General features: G+C 47.5%; 1 protein-coding gene across 1 annotated transcript in view; it reads right to left on the bottom strand.

The window, feature by feature from the left end:
• Positions 1-24,663, bottom strand: part of nup37 (nucleoporin 37) — an 83,094-nt gene that overhangs the window by 40,658 nt on the left and 17,773 nt on the right. The window contains exon 4 of the mRNA XM_072484776.1: positions 21,975-22,069. Within this exon, the coding sequence (XP_072340877.1) occupies positions 21,975-22,069 (95 nt within the window). The remainder of the gene's footprint in view (positions 1-21,974; positions 22,070-24,663) is intronic.

Genomic DNA, 24,663 nt, shown 5'->3' with positions numbered 1-24,663 from the left:
TTCGGATCATTCGGGAGGCAGAGGTGGTTATAGATAGAAGCGTCAGGGATGTAGTTACTCCATAGAATAAAGATAGATGGGTGACGGTGAGAGGGGCTGGGAGGAAGCCGTCAGTACAGGGATCCCCTGTGGTTGTTCCCCTTAGTAACAAGTATACCGCTTTGGATACTGTTGGGGGGGGGAACATACCAAGGGTAAGCCATGGGGTACAGGTCTCTGGCACAGAGTCTGTCCCAGTTTCTCAGAAGGGAAGGGGGGAGAGGAGCAGAGCATTAGCCATTGGAGACTCCATAGTTAGGGGGATAGATAGGAGATTCTGTGGGAACGAGAGAGACTCGCGGTTGGTGTGTTGCCTCCCAGGTGCCAGGGTCCGTGATGTCTCGGATCATGTTTTCGGGATCCTTAAGGGGGAGGGGAGCAGTCCCAAGTCGTGGTCCACATAGGTACCAACGACATAGATAGGAAAAGGGATAGGGATGTAAGGCAGGAATTCAGGGAGCTAGGGTGGAAACTTAGATCTAGGACAAACAGTTATTATCTCTGGGTTGTTACCCGTGCCACATGCTAGCGAGACGAGGAATAGGGAGAGAGAGTAGTTGAACACGTGGCTACAGGGATGGTGCAGGAGGGAGGGTTTCAGATTTCTGGATAATTGGGGCTCATTCTGGGGTCGGTAGGACCTCTACAAACGGAATGGTCTACACCTGGGCCAGAGGGGTACCAATGTCCTGGGGGGGAAATTTGCGAATGCTCTTCGGGAGGGTTTAAACTCGTTCAGCAGGGGATTGGGAAACTGAATTGTAGCTCCAGTATACAGGAGGTTGAGAGTAGTGAGGTCATGAGTAAGGTTTCAAAGTTGCAGGAGTGTACCGGCAGGTAGGAAGGTGGTTTAAAGTGTGTCTTCTTCAATGCCAGGAGCATCCGGAATAAGGTGGGTGAACTTGCGGCATGGGTTGGTACCTGGGACTTCGGTGTTGTGGCCATTTCGGAGACATGGATAGAGCAGGGACAGGAATGGTTGTTGCAGGTGCCGGGGTTTAGATATTTCAGTAAGCTCAGGGAAGGTGGTAAAAGAGGGGGAGGGGTGGCTTTGTAAAGGACAGTATTACGGTGGCAGAAAGGACGTTTGATGAGGTCTCATCTATTGTAGTAGTATGGGCTGAGGTTAGAAACAGGAAAGGAGAGGTCAGCCTGTTAGGGGTTTTCTATAGGCCTCCGAAAAGTTGCAGAGATGTAGAGGGAAAGATTGCAAAGATGATTCTGGAAAGGAGCGAAAGCAACAGGGTAGTTGTTATGGGGAAATTTTACCTTTCCAAATATTGACTGGAAACGCTATAGTTCGAGTACTTAAGATGGGTCCATTTTTGTCCAATGTGTGCAGGAGGGTTTCCTAACACAGCATGTAGATAGGCCAACGAGAGGCGAGGCCATATTGGATTTGGTACTCGGTAATGAACCAGGACAGGTGTTAGATTTGGAGGTAGGTGAGCACTTTGGTGATAGTGACCACAATTCGATTATGTTTACTTTAGTGATGGAAAGGGATAGGTATATACCGCAGAGCAAGAGTTATATCTGGGGGAAAGGCAATTAAGATGCGATGAGGCAAGACTTAGGATGCATCGGATGGAGAGGAAAACTGCAGGGGATGGGCACAATGGAAATGTGGAGCTTGTTCAAGGAACAGCTACTGCGTGTCCTTGATAAGTATGTACCTGACAGGCAGTGAGGAAGTGGTCGAGCAAGGGAACCGTGGTTTACTAAAGCAGTCGAAACACTTGTCAAGAGGAAGAAGGAGGCTTATGTAAAGATGAGACATGAAGGTTCAGTTAGGGCGCTCGAGAGTTACAAGTTAGCTAGGAAGGACTTAAAGAGAGAGCTAAGAAGAGCCAGGAGGGGACATGAGAAGTCTTTGGCAGGTAGGATCAAGGAGAACCCTAAAGTTTTCTATAGATATGTCAGGAATAAAAGAATGACTAGGGTAAGAGTAGGACCAGTCAAGGACAGTAGTGGGAAGTTGTGCGTGGAGTCCGAGGAGATAGGAGAGGTGCTAAATGAATATTTTGTCAGTATTCACACAGGAAAAAGTCAATGTTGTCGAGGAGAATACTGAGATTCAGGCTACTAGACTAGAAGGGCTTGAGGTTCATAAGGAGGAGGTGTTAGCAATTCTGGAAAGTGTGAAAATAGAAAAGTCCCCTGGGCCGGATGGGATTTATCCTAGGATTCTCTGGGAAGCTAGGGAGGAGATTGCTGAGCCTTTGGCTCTGATCTTTAAGTCATCTTTGTCTACAGGAATAGTGCCAGAAGACTGGAGGATCGCAAATGTTGTCCCCTTGTTCAAGAAGGGGAGTAGAGACAACCCCGGTAACTATAGACCAGTGAGCCTTGCTTCTGTTGTGGGCAAAATCTTGGAAAGGTTTATAAGCGATAGGATGTATAATCGTCTGGAAAGGAATAATTTGATTAGAGATAGTCAACACGGCTTTGTGAAGGGTAGGTCGTGCCTCACAAACCTTATTCAGTTCTTCGAGAAGGTGACCAAACAGGTGGATGAGGGTAAAGCAGTTGATGTGGTGTACATGGATTTCAGTAAGTCGTTTGAGAAGGTTCCCCACGGTAGGCTACTGCAGAAAATACGGAGGCATGGGATTCAGGGTGATTTAACAGTTTGGATCAGAAATTGGCTAGCTTGAAGACGACAAAGGGTGGTGGTTGATGGGAAATGTTCAGACTGGAGTCCAGTTACTAGTGATGCACCACAAGGATCTGTTTTGGGGCCACTGTTGTTTGTCATTTTTATAAATGACCTGGAGGAAGACGTAGAAGGATGAGTGAGTAAATTTGCAGATGACACTAAAGTCGGTGGAGTTGTGGACAGTGCGGAAGGATGTTACAAGTTACAGAGGGACATAGATAAGCTGCAGCGCTGGGCTGAGAGGTGGCAAATGGAGTTTAATGCAGAAAAGTGTGAGCTGATTCATTTTGGAAGGAATAACAGGAAGACAGAGTACTGGGCTAATGGTAAGATTCTTGGCAGTGTGGATGAGCAGAGAGATCTCGGTGTCCATGTACATAGATCCCTGAAAGTTGCCACCCAGGTTGAGAGGGTTGTTAAGAAGGCGTTTGGTGTGTTAGCTTTTATTGGTAGCGGGATTGAGTTTCGGAGCCATGAAGTCATGTTGCAGCTGTACAAAACTCTGGTGCGGCCGCATTTGGAGTATTGCGTGCAATTCTGTTCGCTGCATTATAGGGTGTGCAAGCATTGGAAAGGGCGCAGAGGAGATTTACCTGGTATGGAGGGAAGATCTTATGAGGAAAGGCTGAGGGACTTGAGGCTGTTTTCGTTAGAGGGAAGAAGGTTAAGAGGTGACTTAATTGAGGCATACAAGATGATCAGAGGATTGGATAGGCTGGACAGTGAGAGCCTTTTTCCTCGGATGGTGATGTCTAGCACGAGGGGACATAACTTTAAATTGAGGGGAGATAGATATAGTACAGATGTCAGAGGTAGGTTCTTTACTCAGAGTAGTAAGGGCGTGGAATGCCCTGCCTGCAACAGTAGTGGACTCGCCAACACTAAGGGCATTCAAATGGTCATTGGATAGCCATATGGACGATAAGGGAATAGTGTAGATGGGCTTTAGTGTAATTTCACAGGTCGGCGCAACATCAAGGGCCTAAGGGCCTGTACTGCGTTGTAAGTTCTATGTTTTATGCTCAATTCAGACAGCTTGGAGAAAAATGCCTTCAACTCGCCTGGGAGCTGTTGCTGCCCCCCCCCCCCCCCGCCCCCCCTGTCCGCCTAGGTCCATTCACGGTTCTGCGATGATATGACAGGCAAATTTGTCCATGAAATTCAGGGTTACGATCACCTCGGCTGTTGACAAAGAGCCTGTCGATAAAGGCAACCTGCTCAGAGTGGTCTGCATTCGCAATTTGAGTCCCCAGTCTATGCTTAAATGAATACTCGTGAGCAGCGAGTAATAGGGCCCAACATTGGATGCATGCGGAAGCAATGGACTGAATTGCGTTATCCTCTCTGAAATGTCCGAGTAAAGGTTTATGATCCGAAACAATGGCGGTCGTAGACATAATGATGAAAGCATTTCATGTCGAACACCACCACAGGCCTTCCTTCTCTATCTGCGCGTACTTTTTTTCCGCTGCAGCCAACCGAGAGGAGGCGAAAGCTATCGGTCGTTTTGTTCATTCAAAGGGATGTGAATTTGTGGAATTTTCTATCCCAGAGTGCAGTGGACGCTGGAACACTAAACAAATTTGAGGAGAGGGATAGGTTTTTAATTAGTAGCAAAGTTAAGGGTTATGGGGGGGTGGGGGGGACAAGAAGGTGGAGACAAGGCTGAGATTAGATCAGCTATGATCGTATTGAATGACGGAGCAGGCTCAAGGGGGTGAATTGCCTACTCCTGCTCCTAATTCTTATGCAAGCTGTTCCCTCATACATTTTCCACAGCAATGCCTCGAAAATTCAGCACCCTCCTCTCATATATTATAAAGTGTTAACCCTTTCAGATTTGGTATTTTTGTGAATCTGACCTGATGAAAAGCTTCAAGAGCATGTCTCTTTTTTTCAGTAATTTTGTGAGGGCCACGAAGAATCCAGCACGAGTTTTAAGGATACAAAGAAATAACATTTATTTACAATAACATATATATACAACAGCAGCAGCAACTTCGCTTGCTGCTCACTCCTTCCTGCTGGTTCCAAACTGGCCAGCTTTATTTATACAGGGAGTCTGCTAATGATTTCTCCGCCCCCCCCCTCATTGGGGAAGCTCATACTCCCACAGGATTGTGGGATTGTCATTAGTCCCCAGCCAATGGTAAGCAGGCAGGTTATAACAAGTAATACTCTAGTTCTGTACTACCAAGAACTGTAGTGGAGTTAAGGTAGAAGCCATGATCGTACTGAATGGCAGGGCAGACATCGGGAGCCATCTGACTATTTCTGTTTCTTTTCGTATGTTTGTGATCTGCTTAGGGGAGGTCAAGGTAAGACATGAAAAGGAGGTAAGGATAAGCAGGTTGGCAGGTTTTCCTCATTCAACACATCATTCTTTGACCATTGCTCTTCTACATCATCACATATGCCGAACTTTCATTCATTTGGTAAAGTTCCAGCAGCAAATTCAGCCTCCACGAAAATGGTACAACCAAGATTGAAGTGAAGAATTTTGCTGAGACGCTGCTGCATGTTTTTGAAAAGAATTAGGATTAGGATGACAGCAACAATCTGTATGATGCAAAACTCAAACAACCTGGAACAGGAGAGGGCTTTAAATACTAAGTGGGAATGCTTGCCCTTAAGAGAATCTTAAGTTTAAACATATCATGGGCAAATATTGAAATTGCCCAGATTTACAACTTTATTAAGGTTAATAGTGTACAAACGTTCAAGAATGAATATGGGGTGGCACAGTGGTTAGCACCAGGGATCTGTGTTCAATTCCAGACTTGGGTCATATCTATGTGGAGTTTGTCCATGAATTCCACCAGGTGCTCCAGCTTCCTCCCATTATGCAAAGATGTGTGGGTTAGATGGTACCATCATCGCTCTCAGCTCCTTCGACCTCCTCCTCGGCAACCTGTGCACTTGATCCACCTTCAGGGGGTTGGGAGGGGGCTCCGCCACCAGATTAATCTCTGCATCCAATGAGTCCAGCCGGTCCTCCTGTTCCGCCACAGGAGCACTTTTTGCTCCACTCTCGATGGCTACCCAAATCAGATATGCCAATTTAGCAGGTCTTCCAGGCCCCCCGCCGCGCTCCCGAGGGCCCCCCGCTGCGCTCCCGAGGGCTCCCCGCCGCACTGACAGCCCCCCCCGCCGCGCTCCCGAGGCCCCCCGCCGCGCTCCCGAGGGCCTCCCGCCGCGCTCCCGAGGGCCCCCCGCCGCGCTCCCGAGGGCCCCCCGCCGCGTTCCCGAAGACCACCCGCCGCGCTCCCGAGGGCCTCCAGCCGCGCTCCCGAGGGCCCCCCGCCGCGCTCCCGAGGGCCCCCCGCCGCGTTCCCGAAGACCACCCGCCGCGCTCCCGAGGGGCCCCCCGCCGCGCTCCCGAGGGGCCCCCCGCCGCGCTCCCGAGGGGCCCCCCCGCCGCGCTCCCGAGGGGCCCCCCCGCCGCGCTCCCGAGGGGGCCCCCCGCCGCGCTCCCGAGGGGGCCCCCCCGCCGCGCTCCCGAGGGGGCCCCCCGCCGCGCTCCCGAGGGGGACCCCCCGCCGCGCTCCCGAGGGACCCCCCGCCGCGCTCCCGAGGGCCCCCCCGCCGCGCTCCCGAGGGCCCCCCCGCCGCGCTCCCGAGGGCCCCCCCGCCGCGCTCCCGAGGGCCCCCCGCCGCGCTCCCGAGGGCCCCCCGCCGCGTTCCCGAGGGCCCCCCCGCCGCGCTCCCGAGGGCCCCCCCGCCGCGCTCCCGAGGGCCCCCCCGCCGCACTCCCGAGGGCCCCCCCGCCGCACTCCCGAGGGCCCCCCCCCGCCGCACTCCCGAGGGGCCCCCCCCGCCGCACTCCCGAGGGGCCCCCCCCGCCGCACTCCCGAGGGGCCCCCCGCCGCACTCCCGAGGGGCCCCCCGCCGCACTCCCGAGGGGCCCCCCGCCGCACTCCCGAGGGGCCCCCCGCCGCACTCCCGAGGGGCCCCCCGCCGCACTCCCGAGGGGCCCCCCGCCGCACTCCCGAGGGGCCCCCCGCCGCACTCCCGAGGCCTCCCGCCGCACCCCCGAGGCCTCCCGCCGCACCCCCGAGGCCTCCCGCCGCACCCCCGAGGGCCCCCCCGCCGCACTCCCGAGGGCCCCCCCCGCCGCACTCCCGAGGGGCCCCCCCGCCGCACTCCCGAGGGGCCCCCCGCCGCACTCCCGAGGGGCCCCCCGCCGCACTCCCGAGGCCTCCCGCCGCACCCCCGAGGCCTCCCGCCGCACCCCCGAGGCCTCCCGCCGCACCCCCGAGGCCTCCCGCCGCACCCCCGAGGCCTCCCGCCGCACCCCCGAGGCCTCCCGCCGCACCCCCGAGGCCTCCCGCCGCACCCCCGAGGCCTCCCGCCGCACCCCCGAGGCCTCCCGCCGCACCCCCGAGGCCTCCCGCCGCACCCCCGAGGCCTCCCGCCGCACCCCCGAGGCCTCCCGCCGCACTCCCGAGGCCTCCCGCCGCACTCCCGAGGCCTCCCGCCGCACTCCCGAGGCCTCCCGCCTTTTCTGCTGGAACTTGGCTGTCAAAAATTCCACCAACTGTTTTGTGTACCGCTGAGCAGATGACACCACAGTGCTCTCTGCCATCTTTCCTTCTGTGACACATTGCGAAAGCTCCTGGTCTGACTGTTGCCCCTGTATTTACAGTTGCACCCCATTTGATGCCCATCTGAAGGAGAATCCTTAGCTCGGTCTGTTCCTGCACTTTGTACCAGCAAACATCCCGCGAATGGATAACAAGTACCAAACAATTTCGCCTCAAGCAGGAGCCATTAAATGTGCGACCACTCATTCCATGGCCGCCACCCAAGTCTTTTACATCCTCCATAAGACAGTCCCTTCTGGCAATGCAGCACTCAGTATAGCACTTGGTTGCATGGTGTACCGAAAACAACCTCTCTCTAAATGTCGGCAAGACCAAGGAACTGTTCATCGACTTCAGGAAGCGTAGCATTCAGCATTGTCAGAGACCCCTCCCACCCAGGCTTTGACCTCTTCCAGAGCCTTCCATCAGGCAGAAGATACAGAAGTCTGAAGACCCGCACATCCAGACACAGGAACAGATGCTTCCCACAGCTACTAGATATTTAAATGACTCGCCCTCAGAGTGATCTGTTCCCTGTAAGAACACTATTCATGACTCCTATGCTGCTCCTGCTCGTGTATTTGCTTTGTTTGGCCCTTTGTTCCGCACTGTAACAAATCACTATTTCAGAGAATTTACAGTGCAGAAGGAGGCCATTCGACCCATTAAGTCTGCACCAGCCCTTGGAAAGAGCACACTACCTAGGTCTACACCTCCAGCCAATCCCTAGGTCTACACCTCCACCCTATCCCCATAACCCAGTAACCCCACTCAACCTTTTTTTGGAAACTAAGAGCATGTCCAATGAAATGAAATGAAATGAAATGAAAAGAAAGTCGCTTATTGTCACAAGTAGGCTTCAAATGAAGTTACTGTGAAAAGCCCCTAGTCACCACATTCCGGCGCCTGTTCGGGGAGGCTGTTACGGGAATCGAACCGTGCTGCTGGCCTGCCTTGGTCTGCTTTCAAAGCCAGCGATTTAGCCCTGTGCTAATCCACCTAACCTGCACATCTTTGGACTTTGGGAGGAAACCAGAGCACCCGGAGGAAACCCACGCAGACACGGGGAGAACGTGCAGACTCCGCACAGACAGTGACCCAGCTAGGAATCTAACCTGGGACCCTGGAGCTGTGAAGCAACTGAGCTAACCACTGTGCTACCATGCTGCCCCATTTGTCGATGTACTATTTGTCAATGTACTCTGTCAATTATTCTTTTTGTCTACTGTGTACGTTCCCTTGGCCGCAGAAAAATACTTTTCAAAGTACTTTGGTACATGTGACAAATCAATCAATCAGTCAATCGAGTGTCATATGAGCTTATTTGCTCAAATCTCTGGAGTGGGACTCTCAACTTTCTTGCCTAGAGGCGAGAGTGCTACCCACTGAGTCCAGAGTAAATGAAAACAAGCTTTGCAATGCACCGTGTTCAAGCATGAAATGCAAACAGAAAAGCAGTTGCATTTTATCAAATCTCCCACAAAGTTATATGGACAACTAAAGCCAGCTAAACTGTACAATGTAAATACAGATGTGTCATTTATTTTTGCGTGATTTCATCATATCGTACAATTATGGAGAATATGAAAAGCTTGAGAAAAAAAATTAATTTACATGTTTCTTGGATTCAAGACGAGTTCCCAGAATATGCAAAATATTGGTTTCAGCTATTGGCATAGAAGTGAAGAGGAAATAAAAGAATAATACAACTGCTGTATCCGTCTGCAGTTCCCTGACAAAGAATGCAGAACTGGCAATAATAATCAGTCTAATTAACAGTGCAAATGCACCAGAATTTCAAAAAATGTAGACAAATCCAGCGCTTTTCAAATATTCAAAAACCTCCACATAATGAATACTTGTCTTCACGACCCACTCAAATCGCTTTGGAGGAGCGAAGAATCCTCATTTTTTAAGAGCCAACAAAAGAAATGAAAAGGATTATCTCAAGATTTGATGGTGGTTGCTGATGGGGATTAGTATATTGGACCGAAAGCCATCACAAACTGGTGCCAAAGAAAGCTGGCCACAGAGATATATGTATATTACACACACACACACACACACAACCGGTCAAAAAAAGGCTACACATATTCAAGGCAGCAGCTAAAAAAGCAGAGCAAGAGAGGTCAGATTTATATATCACCTCAACATCCCCGGGAGATTCCGAAGATGATTCCCGTCGAGAGAATTTGTTCTTGGAAGTCCAGTTTCCATTGTGTTGAAAAACGCAGTGGCCAATTAGACGCACAGTAAGATCCCACAAGCAGCAAATAAGATGACTGGCCAATTGCATTGTCCTTGGTGGTGTTGGATGAAAGGAAGACATTTGGCCAAGTTATCGGGAGAACTCCCTACTTTAAATGGTGAGTGGGATCCTTCCCACCCACCCAAACAGTTGGATTCATGTTGTTTTTGGAGATAGAGAACTTTTTGTAGTTTGATTTTAGTTTGGTATTTGACAGCACTCCACACAGAAGGAGAAAATGGAAGAGAGAATGTAGCAAACGTAGCAGCCAAATGTGCACACAGCAAGCTCCCACAAATGGAAACATGATAATGACCAGTCTATTTCAGCAATATTGACAGAGGGATAAGTTTTGGCCAAGACACCAAGAGAACGCCCCTGTTCTTTTTCAATAATTGGGCTATACAATATTTGACATCCATGTGATCACAGACAAGGGGCGGGATTCTCCACCGTCGGGATTCTCTGTTTTGCCGGCGCCCGGGGGTTTCCCAACAGCGTGGGGCTGCCCCATAATGGGAAATCCCACTGACCGGCCGGCGTAACGGAGAATCACGCCGACGCGTCGGGGCAGAAATGTGGCGCGGCGGAGAATCCAGTCCATGGTCTTGAGTTACCCCTCAACAATATACAGTGGCTTTCACGTAATAAATCAAGGAGCTTTATAGGACATTTTATAACAATATTTGCCACTGAGCCGTATGAGTCATTTGGTCAGGTGATCAAAGTTTGGTCAAAGAATTAGGTCTCAAGGAGTGTCTTAACAGGAGACAGACGTGGAGAGGGTTAATGGAGGGATTGCCTGAAGTCCATGTAGCTGAAGGCAGGCCACCATTGGAGGAGTGCTTAAAATCAGTGGTGTTCAAGAGGACCAGAATTGGCAGAGCACAGAGATTTCAGAGAGCTGTGGGGCTGGAGGAGATTCAGCGAGGGACGAGGTTGGCATGGTGGCACAGTGGTTAGCACTGCTGTCTCACAGCTCCAGGGACTCGGCTGACTGTGTGGAGTTTACACTTTCTCCCCATGCCTTTGTGGGTTTCCTCCGGATGCTCTGGTTTCCTCCCACAGTCCAAAAATGTGCAGGTTAGGTGGATTGTCCCTTAGTGTCCAAAAGGTTAGGTGGGGTTACTGGGTTATGGAGATAGGGTGGAGGCGTGGGCCTACGTAGGGTGCTCTTTCCAAGGGCTGGTGCAGACCCGATGGGCTGAATGGTCTCCTTCTGCACTGCAGGGATTCTGTGAGGCTATGGAGGATTTGAAAATAAGGTCGAGGACTTTAAGATCGCGGGTGGGATGTTTAATTGGGAATCAAAGTAATTCAGTGAGCTCAAGGGTGACCAGCTGACTGGATTAGTGCAAGGCAGGAAATGGGCGTCAATGTTTGTGAGGGCCTCAAGTTTACGGAGGTCAGAACTAGGTAGAGCCAGTGACAATGCAACTGTGTGGCCGGTAGCTCACCTAGAGTCAAATATGGTACCAACGCTGCGAACAGTCGAGTTTCCGTCTCTCAGTTGTCAGGGAGAAGAGGTTTAGTCAGTAGCTCGGGAACACAATATATATGTATATAAAATCGGATACTGGAGACAAGCTTTGGTCTTTCCAATATTTAGTTGGAAGAAATTTCTGCTAAAATAGATTGGACGTCGGAGAAGTAATCTGTCAATTTAGAGACAGTGGAAGAGTCAAGGGAGGTGTTGGTGATGTCGAGGTGGGTGTCTTCAGTGTCCATATGGAAACGGATGCTGTGTTTCTGGTTGACTTCACTGAATATAGATGAGAAATAGATCCTTGGTTCAGAAGCAGGAAGAGATGCCAGAGGTGTGATAGCATGAAATAACCACAATCCTAAAGGTGTGGCAATTCTGAAGGCGTGGTGGCGTGACAGAGTCCTGTGGGTATGTGTATATAAATCAGTGAAGGTTGAGAAATTGATTAAAAAGACATATTGGATCTTGGGCTTGATAAATAGAGGCATAGAGTACAAAAATAAGAAAGTTATAGTAAACCTTCAGTAAACACTGGTTCAGTCTCACCTGGAGTAAATCTGAGCACCACACTTGGATGTGAAGGCTCTAGACGATTATGCAGAAAATATTTGAGAATGTTTTCAGGGATGAAGGAGAGTCATGTGGCGAGATTGGGGTAGCTGGGATTGTTCTCCTTAAAGACAAAGTTATTTTTAAATATAAATTTAAAGTGCCCAATTATTTCTTTTCCTATTAAATGGCAACTTAGAGTGCCCAATCCACCTGCTCTGCACATCTTTGGGGGTGTAACCCACACAGACATGGGAGAGTATGCAATCTCCACATGGACAGTTACCCGGGGCTAGGACAGAACCCTCTGCGCCATGAGGCATCAGTGTTACCCACTGTGCCACCCGAGAGAAGAGCGAGTTAAGATGGCACTGACTTAAGGTGATTGGCAAAAGAAACAAAATGGGGAAAACAAATTCCCACACGTTTCAGTGGAGTTGGCAAAAGCTTTTAGTGAGACAAATACTGGAATGTTGGCAACCTCTGGCAGCCACCTCGAGTTCCATTGAATCATGCAGTGGCCTCGATACGTGCTGGCTCTTTGAAAGAGCTTCGCCGCGCGGCCAGGGGGCCATTGCCGGAGGCCCGCTCAGCAATCCTCCACTTCCGACCGGCCGAGCTCCCGACGACGTGGAACTAACCACCTATTGCCAGTCGGGATGCTGGCGTGGCGGCTGGGCACTCGGTCCGCAGCCGCCCCTGGTCGGGGGTGGGGGGGAAATCGGAGGCCAGGGGGGGTCCTTATAGGCGGCCGGGGATTAGATCTGCGCGGTTTTAGGGTCGGGCGTGCGGCCAATCGGGGGGTCTCCTTTCCCTCTGTGGCTCCGCGTACAAGTCCGCCATGGAGCTCGGCATGGCCGCTGCAGGCCGCCACCGTGCGCATGCTCGGACTCCGAACTGGAAGTGCTAGGGCCCGTATCCGCAGCTAAAGCTGCGAGATTTACTCCGGGTCCCTGCTACTTCCCTGCAGGGCACTGAATTAGTTCAACTTTTTTTTAAATAGGAATTTCAGGAGTAAACTCCACTGTTTTTATGCCAGCGTGGGGACATAGTCTCATTCTGGGAGAATCCAGCCCTCTGAATCGCTCCAATAATACTGCAAATTAAACCTCTTCAAATGCATCTGTAATTGCCTCCTGAATGTTCCTATGGATGATGATGCTTGCATCCTTTCAGGCAGTCTGTACCAGACCTTAATACTCCTCTAGGAACACTGAGCAGGAGAAGGCTATCTAGCCCCATAACCTGTGCCCCTGCTACCCTCAGTGCGTCTTTCAATTGGTACATTGAGCAGAACGCTTAATTTGCTGACAGTGGGGGTAGGTAGGGGGGGGGGGGCTGTTGCAGGAGGCAGTAACCAGCAGGAGGTTGTCCAGATTTGACAATCCCATCAGACCTCATCCAGGGTCCAGAATCAATATTGTAGACTCCCAAGACAACTCCCTCCCGACTATATCGCTACCTCTGATATGATTGCCCTGGGATGGAGAGAGTAATCTGGAGTGTTGGCTGAACGTATGCCTACATCAGGCTGCTGGCACAGGACCCCAAATGTTAGTGAGGAGGACTTTGCAGGGTCAACTGGGCAGGATGTGTCTTTGTCGTGTACAAATCCAATGCCTAGGTCAATAATTGGTGGTTGATTTGGTTTTATTCTTCCAGGTTTTTGTACAACTGCTTTTGATACAACTGCATGGTATGCTATGCCATTTCAGAGTTAGACCAACCATCGCTGTGGGTTTGGAACACAGGACTTCGGAGCAGGAGGCCATTTGGCTTTTTGAGCCTCCTCCCCATCCAATAAGGTCATGGATGATCTGGCTGTCTTCTCGACTTTACTTTCCTGTCTGTTACTCATTATCCTTGACTTCCCCTTCATCAAAAATCTATCTAACTCAGCCTTGAATAAATTCAATAACTCAGGCTACCCTCTTATTATCCTTTTTTATATTTGTGGCTAGTTTTCTTTCATATTCTACTTTCTCCTCTTTTATTTGTAAGTCATTCTTCACTGGCTTTTAAAATTTGTCCAATCTTCTAATCTACCAGGAATCTCTGCAGATTTATAGTATTTCTTTCGATCGATACAATTCTTAACATCCTTAGTTAGTCATAAATGATGCAACCTTCTCAAACTTCTGACTGGGATAAAAAGTTGCTGAGAATTATTAAATATCTCTTCAAAAGTCAGCCACTGCATCTCTAATGTCCTACCTTTTAACCTAGTTTCTCAGTTCACTTTATCCAGCTCTGCCTTCACATCCTCAAGATATATAAGGGAACAAAGACTTTATGGTGAAACAGTTGAGGAAGTGGAGAACTTTCCAAGTGATTTTTCACAGTGCTCAGCAAAGGTTTATACCAACAAAAAGGAAGGACGGTAGAAAGAGGGAAAATCGACCGTGGATATCTAAGGAAATAAGGGAGAGTATCAAAATGAAGGAAAAAGCAGACAAAGTGACAAAGATTAGTGGGAGACTAGAGGATTGGGAACAGAAAGCCATTAAAGAGCTATAAAGAAGAGTAAGATAGATTATGAGAGTAAACTTGTTCAGAATATAAAAACAGGTAGTAAAAGTTTCTACAAATATATAAAACAAAAAAGAGTGGCTAAGGTAAATATTGGCCCTTTACAGGATGAGAAGGGAGATTTAATAATGGCTGAGGAACTGAACACGTTTTTTGGGTCGGTCTTCACGGTGGAAGATGCAAATAACATGCCAGTGACTGATGGAAATGAGGCTATGACAGTTGAGGACTTGAGATGATTGTTATCACTAAGGAGGTAGTGATGGGCAAGCTAATGGGGCTAAAGGTAGTCAAGTCTCCTGGCCCTGATGGAACGCATCCCACGATACTAGAAGAGATGGCTAGGGCAATTGCAAATGCACTCGTGATAATTTACCAAAATTCACTAGACTCTAGGGTAGTCCCTGCGGATTGGAAATTAGCAAACGTGACACCACTGATTAAAAAAAAGAGGTAGGCAGAAAGCAGGTAATTATAGGTCAGCTAGCTTAACTTCGGTTGTAGGGAAGATACTGGAATCTATCATCAAGGAAAAAATAGCGAGACATCTGGATGGAAAGTGTCCCATTGGACAGATGCAGCATGGGTTCATAAAGGGCAGGTCGTGCCTAAATAATTTAGTGGAATTTTTTGAGGACATTACCAGTGTGGTAGACAACGGGGAGCCAATGGATGTGGTATACCTGGATTTCCAGAAAGCTTTTGACAAGATGCCACACAAAAGGTTGCTGCATAAGATAATGATGTATGGTGTTAAGGGTAAAGTAGTAGCATGGATAGAGGATTGGTTAATTAATAGAAAGCAAAGAGTGGTAATTAATGGGATTTTTCTCTGGTTGGCGATCAGTGGCTAGTGGTGTCCCTCAGGGATCAGTGTTGGGCTCACAATTGTTCAAAATTTATATAGATGATCGGGAATTGTGGATCAAGCGCAATGTGTCCAAGTTTGCAGACGACACGAAGATGAGTGGTAAAGCAAAAAGAGCAGAGGATACTGGAAGTCTGCAGGGGGATTTGGATAGGCTAAGTGAATGGGCTAGGGTCTGGCAGATGGAATACAATGTTGACAAATGTGAGGTTATCCATTTTGGTAGAAATAACAGCAAAAAGGATTATTATTTAAATGATAAAATATTAAAACATGCTGCTGTACAGAGGGACCTGGGTGTCCTGGTGCATGAATCGCAAAAAGTTGGTTTACAGGTGCAACATGTGATTAAGAAGGCAAATGGAGTTTTGTCCTTCATTTAAGACTAGGGAGGTTATGCTGCAATTGTATAAGGTGTTAGTGAGGCCACACCTGGAGTATTGTGTTCAGTTTTGATCTCCTTACCTGAGAAAGGACGTACTGGCACTGGAGAGTGTGCAGAGGAGATTCACTAGGTTAATCCCAGAGTTATGGGGGTTGGATTACGAGGAGAGGTTGAGTAGACTGGGACTGTACTCGTTGGAATTTAGAAGGATGCGGGGGGGATCTTATAGAAACATATAACATTATGAAGTAAATATATATGATAGGTGCGTGAAGATTGTTTCCACTGGTGGGTGAAAGCAGAACTAGGGGGCATAGCCTCAAAATAAGGGAAGTAGATTTCGGACTCAGCTTATTTTCACCCAAAGGGTTGTGAATCTATGGAATTCCCTACCCAGTGAAGCACCTTCATTAAATGTTTTCAAGATAAAGGTAGATAGTTTTTTGAAGGATAAAGGGTTATGGTGTTCGGGCAGGAAAGTGGAGCTGAGCCCACAAAAGATCTCATTGAATGGCAGAGCTGGCTCGAAGGGCCAGATGGCCTACGCCTGCTCCTAGGTCTTATGTTCTTATTATATTTATTGAGGTTTAAAACACTAAATCGGAGACCCATAATTTTCCCCCTTCAAACTGAATTGAAATTCAATCATGTTACAATTGCTGACACCTAGAGGCTCCTTTACCATATTGATTAACCCTTTCTCATTGCACATGACCAGGTCCAGAATATTGCTTGCTCCATGGTTGGCTCTGGAATGTATTGTGCCAATACATTGGCCCAGATAAAGTCTATAAACTACTCACATAAATTATCTTTCCTATTTCTTATCTCTGCCCTAATGGATTCTTGCTCTTTCAAAGGGTCACATCTCAGTACTGTACTAATGTTTTTCCTAATTAACAGAGCTACCCACTGCTTCTTCTTAGCTTCCTGTCTTTTCGCAAATGTCAAGTACCATTCATTATTCAGGTCCCAGTCTTGGTCACCCTGCAGTTATGTCTCTGTATTGTCAACAGCTCATGTGTTTCTCTTCCTATCTGTGCAAACGATCCAACCATTTTGTTACAAATGCTGTGTGCAGAGACAGAGCCTTTAACTCTGTCCTTTTACCATTTCCTGCAATCTCTGGCCTTATCTACCGGTGAATCTGCTGTCGCCGCCTGGTCGGATGTGTAATTCTATCTCCAGACCGGACCTCTGAATCATTAGTTCAGTACCACAGTCACTGTCACACGCACGCACACACATACACAATCAGTTAAAGATTTCCATTTATACCGCACCTTTCATCACCACTGATTATCTTAAAGCAAACGCAAGTAATTTTCAAACGTGTTTACTGTTGTAATGTAGGTCAGTGTTTTTCAAACCTTTTTTCCCCCGGGATCCACTTTTGCCAACTGCCGACATTCGGGACCCATGCCCCATTTGGTAATCCAATAGATCCTGATTCAAGGCAGTGTTTGAGAGACTAAAGTTTTCTTGCCCCAGGCAAGGGAGGGAAAATAAGTCACCATCCAGTAGCCTCTGGTACACTGAATTTATGTCAACATTGATTGAAAACAGGGTCTATATACCTGTGATGACCTCCCATCTATAAAGGTTAATTGTCCAGGGTCACACATGAAGAATAGTTACTCATGAGAGATACTGAAGTGCCGCCAACAATTGTGAACCTACATTCATTGTGAGACACGACCGCGAGGAAACAAAAAGTGAAGAAAAACTGAAGTGAGGAGAACAAAGAACACATATCACTGGGAGAGCGCCATTTGTGATTCTTCCACTTGTAAATAAAACAGCCATAAATCTGAAGACAGTTATATTAAAAACTTGATTTACAATTGGCTTGAATGCAATTCAATTATTTGATGCAAGTTTATTCAACTTCAAGGTACACTATTAGAAACAAGTTCACCAATATTGATGAATGCTGACAACACTAAAACTAACCCACAGACAACTGACAAACTAATTTTTCTTGTTGCCATTAATCAGACAAAATGGAAATTGAAAAAGGTTTTCTCAAATATTCATTATTTTCTCAGATATTCTGAGAAAGTTGAGGATTGTATCTATTGAAAGAAAATGCATAGTCTGCATAGATTAGTGGGAGGTCAGAAGAGGTGGTAGCAGAGTGATACTGTCACTGGACTAGTAAACCATAGACCCAAAGTATTGGGGACCCAGGTTCAAATCTCGCCACAGCAGATGGTGAAATATTAATTTAAAAAGGAAATCTGGAATTAGAAGCCTAATGATGACTATGAAACCATTGTCAATTGTCATAAAAACCCATCTGGTTCACTAATGTCCTTGAGGGAAGGAAATCTGCCATCCTTACCTGGTCTGGCCTACATGTGACTCCAGACCCACAGCAATGTGGTTGACTCTTAACTCAAGGGGCAATTAGTGATGGGCAATAAACACCCATGTCCTATGAACAAATAAAAAAAATTGAGACATCATGATGAGCTCATGTCTCCCCAAACAGAAGACATCCCACCGTAATCACTTTGTGGAGATGTCGTCTCCAATAATATAGCTCTTGCTGTAATGGGAGCGGATTCCCTCCCACTGCATGCTGTCACTGACACACGTGCTTCTGGCCCCTCAGCAGCGACCTCATTGCACGATAATCTGCAGACGGGTTTCGAGCCATATGCCTGCATGGCACCATTATATGCACAGGTACACACGGAATCCTTGTCCAGGTTTGGGCTCACTCAGAGTGCTCAGATTTACTCCGATGGTATCCTTCTGTTTCAGGACGGTCACTCTCTGCAGTAGGATGTTCTCCCAGAGGGGAGTTTCCGCTTGATGTCGTCCATTGGACCACTTCTGTTTCCTCAATGTAGTGTCTCACGATGAATGTAGGCTCACAATTGTTGGCGGCACTCCAGTATCTCTCACGGATAACTATTCTTCATGTGTGACCCTGGACAATCAATCTTTATAAATGGGAGGACATGACAGGTATACATGACCCTGTTTTCACTCAGACCTGCCTCGGGGTAATACACATGGGGTCCATGTCCAGGGGGATGGAAGTGCAGATGGACTACGTCTGGGGCGAACTCTTGGGCCACAGCTTTGACCAGGAGAGGTAGAGGAATCCCCCAAACGTTTTACGGCATGTGATTTCCGAAGCAGAGCCGACAGTGGGAAGGGGTTTGGATGGGATGGAACTGTGAGGCTTACAGGAAATCTGTCAATAATTGCACACACTGAGGACTGAACTGACATTTTAGGCAGGATTTTCCCTGCAGGCTTTTGAATTCTGACTTTGGAAAATCTGCGTTAACGGCTGATGGATTCAGAATACTGTGACCCTTAGCTCCGTGACTTTGCTGAGACCCACCCACGGTTTGCGACCTCCGCTTTGAAAAACCCTGATGTAGGTAACACAACAGCAAGTTTCCACAAGCAGCAATTTTCTAATGATCAGATAATCTATTTGTGATGTTGGTGGAGGGATAAATAGAACCAGGAAGCTGGGGTAGAAATCCCCACTCTTCTTTGAAGTGCCAAAAATACAATGAATGGTACAGAAACAGGTCCTTCGGCCCTCCCATGTCCTGCTCATGATGCCTGTCTAAACTAAAACCTTCTGCACTTCCCTCTGTTCCCATCTATTTATGTATTTGTCAAGACGCTTTTAAACATCGATTTCGTATCTGCTTCCACCAACTTCCCCAGCAGCATGTTCCAGGCACTCACTACCCTCTTGTGTAAAAAAAAAAGTACCTCGCACATCTCCTTCAAACTTTGTCCCCCACACCTTAAACCCATGTCCTTTAGTAATTGACTTTTCCACCCTGGGAAAAAGCGTCTGACTATCCACTCTGTCCATGCCACTCAAAACTTTGTAAACCTCTATCAGGTCGCCCCTCAACCTCCATCGTTCCAGTGAAAACAATCCAATTTTATCCAACCTCTCCTTATAGACATTGCCCTCCAAAGCAGGCAACAACCTCTTCTGCATCCTCGCCAGTGTCTTCACATCCTTCTGGTAGTGTGGTGGCCAGAATTAGAACGTAGAACATAGAACAGTACAGCACAGTGTAGGACCTTCCAAATGTGGCCTAACTAAGATTCTGTACAGCTACAGCATACTTACAAATTTCTATACTCAATGCCTGATAGGTGAAGGCAAGCATGCCGCATGCCTTCTTGACTTACCTTATTCACCTGCATTCCCACTTTCAGTGATCTGTGGACCTGTACACCCGGATCTCTCTGCCCGTCAATACTTCTAAGAGTTCTGCCATTTACTTTCAAAATTACCTTTAAAAATGCATCATCTCACATTTATCTGGATTAAACTCCACCTGCCATTTCTCCGCCCAAGTCTCCAACCGATCTTAGTCCTGCTGAATCCTCTGACATTCCTCATCATTATCCGCAAGTCCACTTTGTGTTATTCGCAAACTTACTAATCAAACCAGTTACATTTTCCTCCAAATCATTTATATATACTACGAAAAACAAAAGATCCCAGCACTGATCCCTGAGGAACACTAGCTACAGACTTCCATTCAGAAAAGCAACCTTCCACAGCTACCCTCTGTCTTCTATGACCGAGCCAGTTTTGTATCCATCTTGCTAACTCACCTCTGATCCCATGTGACTTCACTTTCTGTATCAGTCTGGTGCAGTCTGGGACCTTGTCTAAGCCCTTACTGAAGCCCATGTAGACAACATCCACTGCCCTTCCTTCACCAATCATCTTCGTCACGATCAAGTTAGAGAGACACAACCTCCCCTTCACAAAACCATGCTGCCTCTCGCAAATCCATCCATTTGTTTCCAAATATGATTGCACCCTTCCTATTCCTGAGCTCTACCCATATTGCCTTGCTGCATGAGCCCTCTGAGGTGTCCTGCCGCAGTACAGCAGTGATATTCTCCTTAACCAGTAATGCAATTCCCCCACCCCTTTTAAAACCCCCCATATCCCGTCTGAAGCATCCAAATCCTGGATCATTTAGCTGTCAATCCTGTCCTTCCCTCAGCCAAGTCTCTGTAATAGCAACAACATCATAGTTCCAAGTACTAATCCAAGCTCTAAATTCATCTGCCCCACCTTATATACTTCTTGCGTTGAAACAAATGCACTTCAGACCACCAGTCCCCCTATTTTCAGCAACTGCTCTTATCCTGCTCTTCTTCTTCGTCTACTGTCCTTATTCTCTAGTTTCCTCTCAGTTATTTCACTTGCTAACCTACTGCTCTGGTTCCCACCCCTCCGCCACACTGGTTTCTTCCAAGTGACACTAACCCCGGCCAGGATATTTGGTTCCCCCAGTTTAGGTGCAACCCGTCCTCTTGTACAGGTCCCACCTGCCCCGGAAGAGATCCCAATGATCTAGATATCGGAAACCCTCCCTCCCATACCAGCTGTTTACCCACGTGTTTAGCTGCACTATCTTCCTATTTCTAGACTCACTGGCACGTGGCACAGGGAGTAATCGGGATTACAACCCTAGGAGGTCCTGTTTTAAAAAAAATAAACTTACTACCCAACTCACTGAACTCCCAGAATTTCCCCTGCAGGACTTCGTCATTCTGTCTGCCTATGTCATTCTTTTCAATGAGTACCACGAACTCTGGCTGTTCACTCTCCCCCTTCCGAATGCCCCATGCCCGTTCAGAGACATCCTTGATCCTGGCACCAGCGAGGCAACATACCATCCTGGAGTCTCTTTCACATCCACAGAAATGCCTATCTGTGCCCCTGGCTATAGAGTCCCCTATAACTATTGCTTTTCTGTGCTTTGACCCTCCCTACTGAACAACAGAGCTAACCGTGGTTCCACTGCTCTGGCAACAGTGTCCAAGAGAGAGAGGGGGACAGCCACAGGGATTCCTGCACACACTGCCTGCCCCTTCTCATGGTCACCCATCTATCTGCCTGCAGCCTGGGTGTGACCACGTCCCTAAAACTCCTGTCTATGACGCTTTCAGCCACCTGCATGCTCCTAAGTGTATAACTGCTGGTCCAACCGATCCATGCGGTCTGTGAGGAGCTGCAATTAGGTACACTTCTTGCAGATGTAGTTGTCTGGAACGCTGGAAGCGTCATGGATCTCTCACATCTCACAGGTGAAACATTTTACCCTGCTGACTAACATGGGATCATTTATCTCCACTGAGGGGGTCTTAGTTTAATAGTTCATCCAAAAGACAGATTAAGGATGATTTTTTTAATATGACCTATTGAGAAATTACAGCTATTTATGCCTGAAGTAAAAGGAGCGATAACACACTGTAACCAGCAACTTCTAAACTGGCAATAATGCACAAGGTTTCTTTCCCTCACTAAGCAGTGGCAACTGTGTTTCTGGTGCCCCCAACAACTCCATCCAATGTCATCTCTGCCAGTTCAGTACGTCACAAAATCAAAATATCAAAGTTTGACTTGGCAACAGCTTATTTAATCTGGCAAGGAATAGCAGCAAAAAAGAAAATCAATGGACAAAGGCAGAGTTGACCAATTTTTCCCTTACATTAATTGTAACAGGAACAAAGCATGTTCCCCCCTTTCCACACAAGAATTTGTCTGCAAGCCAATAAAGTTTACAGTCTAAAGCTAAAAATATATGGTGATAACAAGTATTGTACCTACCGACATGTGTGATCATCACTAACGCTTGCAATCTGCTTCCCAGTGTTGGGGTCAAATACTAGATCGTTGATGTAATCAGTGTGACCTTCTATTACCTACACAAAATAATAAATCAGGACACTTCAGTGGAAATCTAAATGTGAACAATGGCCTTATTTCAAACTCAGCTGGCTGATGTCACATTTCATTAATATTTCAGTTCTTGGAACTAACTGATGTAGACAGTTCATTTAAGTCCAGCACAACACATGAGCTGAGTGGAGAGGGCATTGCAAAATACATTACAAAACCATGCTGCTGCCACTCAGTGACATACCGATAGTTCGCGATTAAAACACGCAGCTTGTAACTGATTACTTGCACTCTTGTCATGGTTGGGTGAAGAATACCACACATCAGGGAGGATATCTAGGCATGGGAAGAGTGCAGAGCAGATTTACTAAATAGTACCCGGGGATGAGAGACATCAAGTCATGTGAAGAGGCTGGAGAAACTGGGATTTTCCCCGTAGAGTAGAGAAGATTAAGGAGATGTTTAATTGTGGCGCTATAAATGATCAAGGATTTGTTAGAATAAAAATGGAAACTGTTTCTACCAGCAGGAGTGTCCTTAACCAGAGAAAACAAATTTAAGATAATTGGCATGACAGCCAAAGGCAGTTGGGGATGAATCATAGGATCCCTAAGGTGCAGGTGGCCATTCAGCCCATCTAGTCCGCACCGCCCCTTCGAAAGGCCACCCTACCTAGGGCCAATCCCCTGCCCTATTCCTGCAACCCCACGCTAAGGGGCAATTTATCATGGCCAATCCACCAAACCTGCACATCTTTGAACTGTGGGAGGAAACCAGAGCACCCGGAGGAAACCCACGCAGACACGGGGAGAAAGTGCAAACTCCACGCAGATAGTTACCAAGGTCGGAATCGAATCTGGGTCCCTGGCGCTGAGGCAGCAGTGCTAACCACTGTGCCACTCAGCAAGTTGTGGCAATCTGGAAGGATAGTGGAAGCAGATTCAATAATAACTCTCAAAAAGGGAATTGGATAAATACCTCAAAAAGATAAGGGGAAGAGCAGAGCAGAGTGGCAGTAAGTAGATGGCTCTTTCCATTAGACCATAAGATATGGGAAAGAAGTAGGCCATTCAGCCCATTGAGTCTGTTCCGGCATTCATTGAGATCATGACTGATCTGATGTGACAATCCTCAATTCCCCTTTCCCGCCTTATCCTCATAACCCTAGATTCCCTTACAGACTAAAATATGTCTATCTCAGTTTTGAACATTCTAATGTCTCAGCCTGCACAACTCTGTATGGTAAAGAATTCCAGATTCACTACCCTCAGAGAAGAAATTCTTCCTCATCTCTCTTAAATGGGTGACTCTTTACTCTGAGATAATGCCCTCTGGTCCTAGACTCTCCCACAAAGAGAAACAACCTCTCAGTGTCTACACTGCCCCCTGAGAATCCAACATGTCTCAATAAGTTTGCCTCTCATTCTTCTAAACTCCAAGGAGTACAGACCCAACCTATTCAACCTCTCCTAATAAGAAAATCCCTCAATACCTGGGATCAACCTAGTGAACCTTCCCTGGACTGTCATCAATGCCATTATATCTTTCCTTAGATAAGGGGACCAAGACGGTTTACAGTATTCCTGGTGTAGACAAAGAAAGTTTGGATAATAAATTAAACAGTACAGGCACAATGCACTGGTCCCTATCTATGCTGTCAGATTCCATCATGCACAAGCAAAACGTCACAACAGAGTTCCTAACTTTATAGAAGATGGATGGAGCATTTCCAGCAGATTTAGTTAATATTTTATTTTCACTTGGATTCCTCGCTCTGACTTCAGTTTTGTCGCTCTTCAACGCATTGACCCCTTGCTGAGACACGATTTCTTGAATTTAGGAAATCTTAATTTCATTGCACATCTGACAAGAGTGCCAACAATAGAGGCACTGCAGAGCTGTGCCAACACCTATGTTCACCCAAGGGGAGAGGCGGTGGCCTAGTGGTATTATCACTGGACTAGTAAATCAGAGCCCCAAAGTAATGCTCTGGGGATCCAGGTTTAAATCCCGCCACTTCAGATGGTGAAATTTGAATTAAATAAAATATCTGGAATTAAAAGTCTAATGATGACCATGAAACCCTTGTCGATGGTCATAAAAACCCACCCGATTCATTAATGTCCTTTAGGGAAGGAAATCTGCCATCCTTACCTGATCTGGCCTACAAGTGACTCCAGACCCACAACAATGTGGTTGATTCGTAATTCCTTTCTCAAGGGCAATTAGGGATGGGCATTTCCATTCTGATTAGCTCAGGGTTGAACCACTGGGGCATTTTTCTTATTTAAGAACGAATGAGCACCCTTCGCATCCTTGGGTTGTTCCAAAGTACTTTACTGTCACATAGTACTTTCTGTGATGGAGAAGATTCAGAGAAAGCTCCCAAAAACAGCAGTGTGATAATGACCACCTTAAAAGACATTGACCAGGACATCTAGATGACCCGCCTTCCGCCCCTCCCCTGTTTTTCTTTACCTACATACCCTAGGATCTTTATATCCACCGTAAAGGGCAGATAGGCCTCAGTCCAAAAGGAGGTAGAAGTCAAGTTTTTTTTTTATTCGTTCATGGGGTATGAGCATCACCGGCTGGGCCAGCATTTATTGCTCATCCC

Source organism: Scyliorhinus torazame, chromosome 19 (genome assembly GCF_047496885.1).
Source record: "Scyliorhinus torazame isolate Kashiwa2021f chromosome 19, sScyTor2.1, whole genome shotgun sequence".
NCBI lineage: Eukaryota > Metazoa > Chordata > Chondrichthyes > Carcharhiniformes > Scyliorhinidae > Scyliorhinus > Scyliorhinus torazame.
This window is presented reverse-complemented; position numbering and strand designations above follow the sequence as displayed.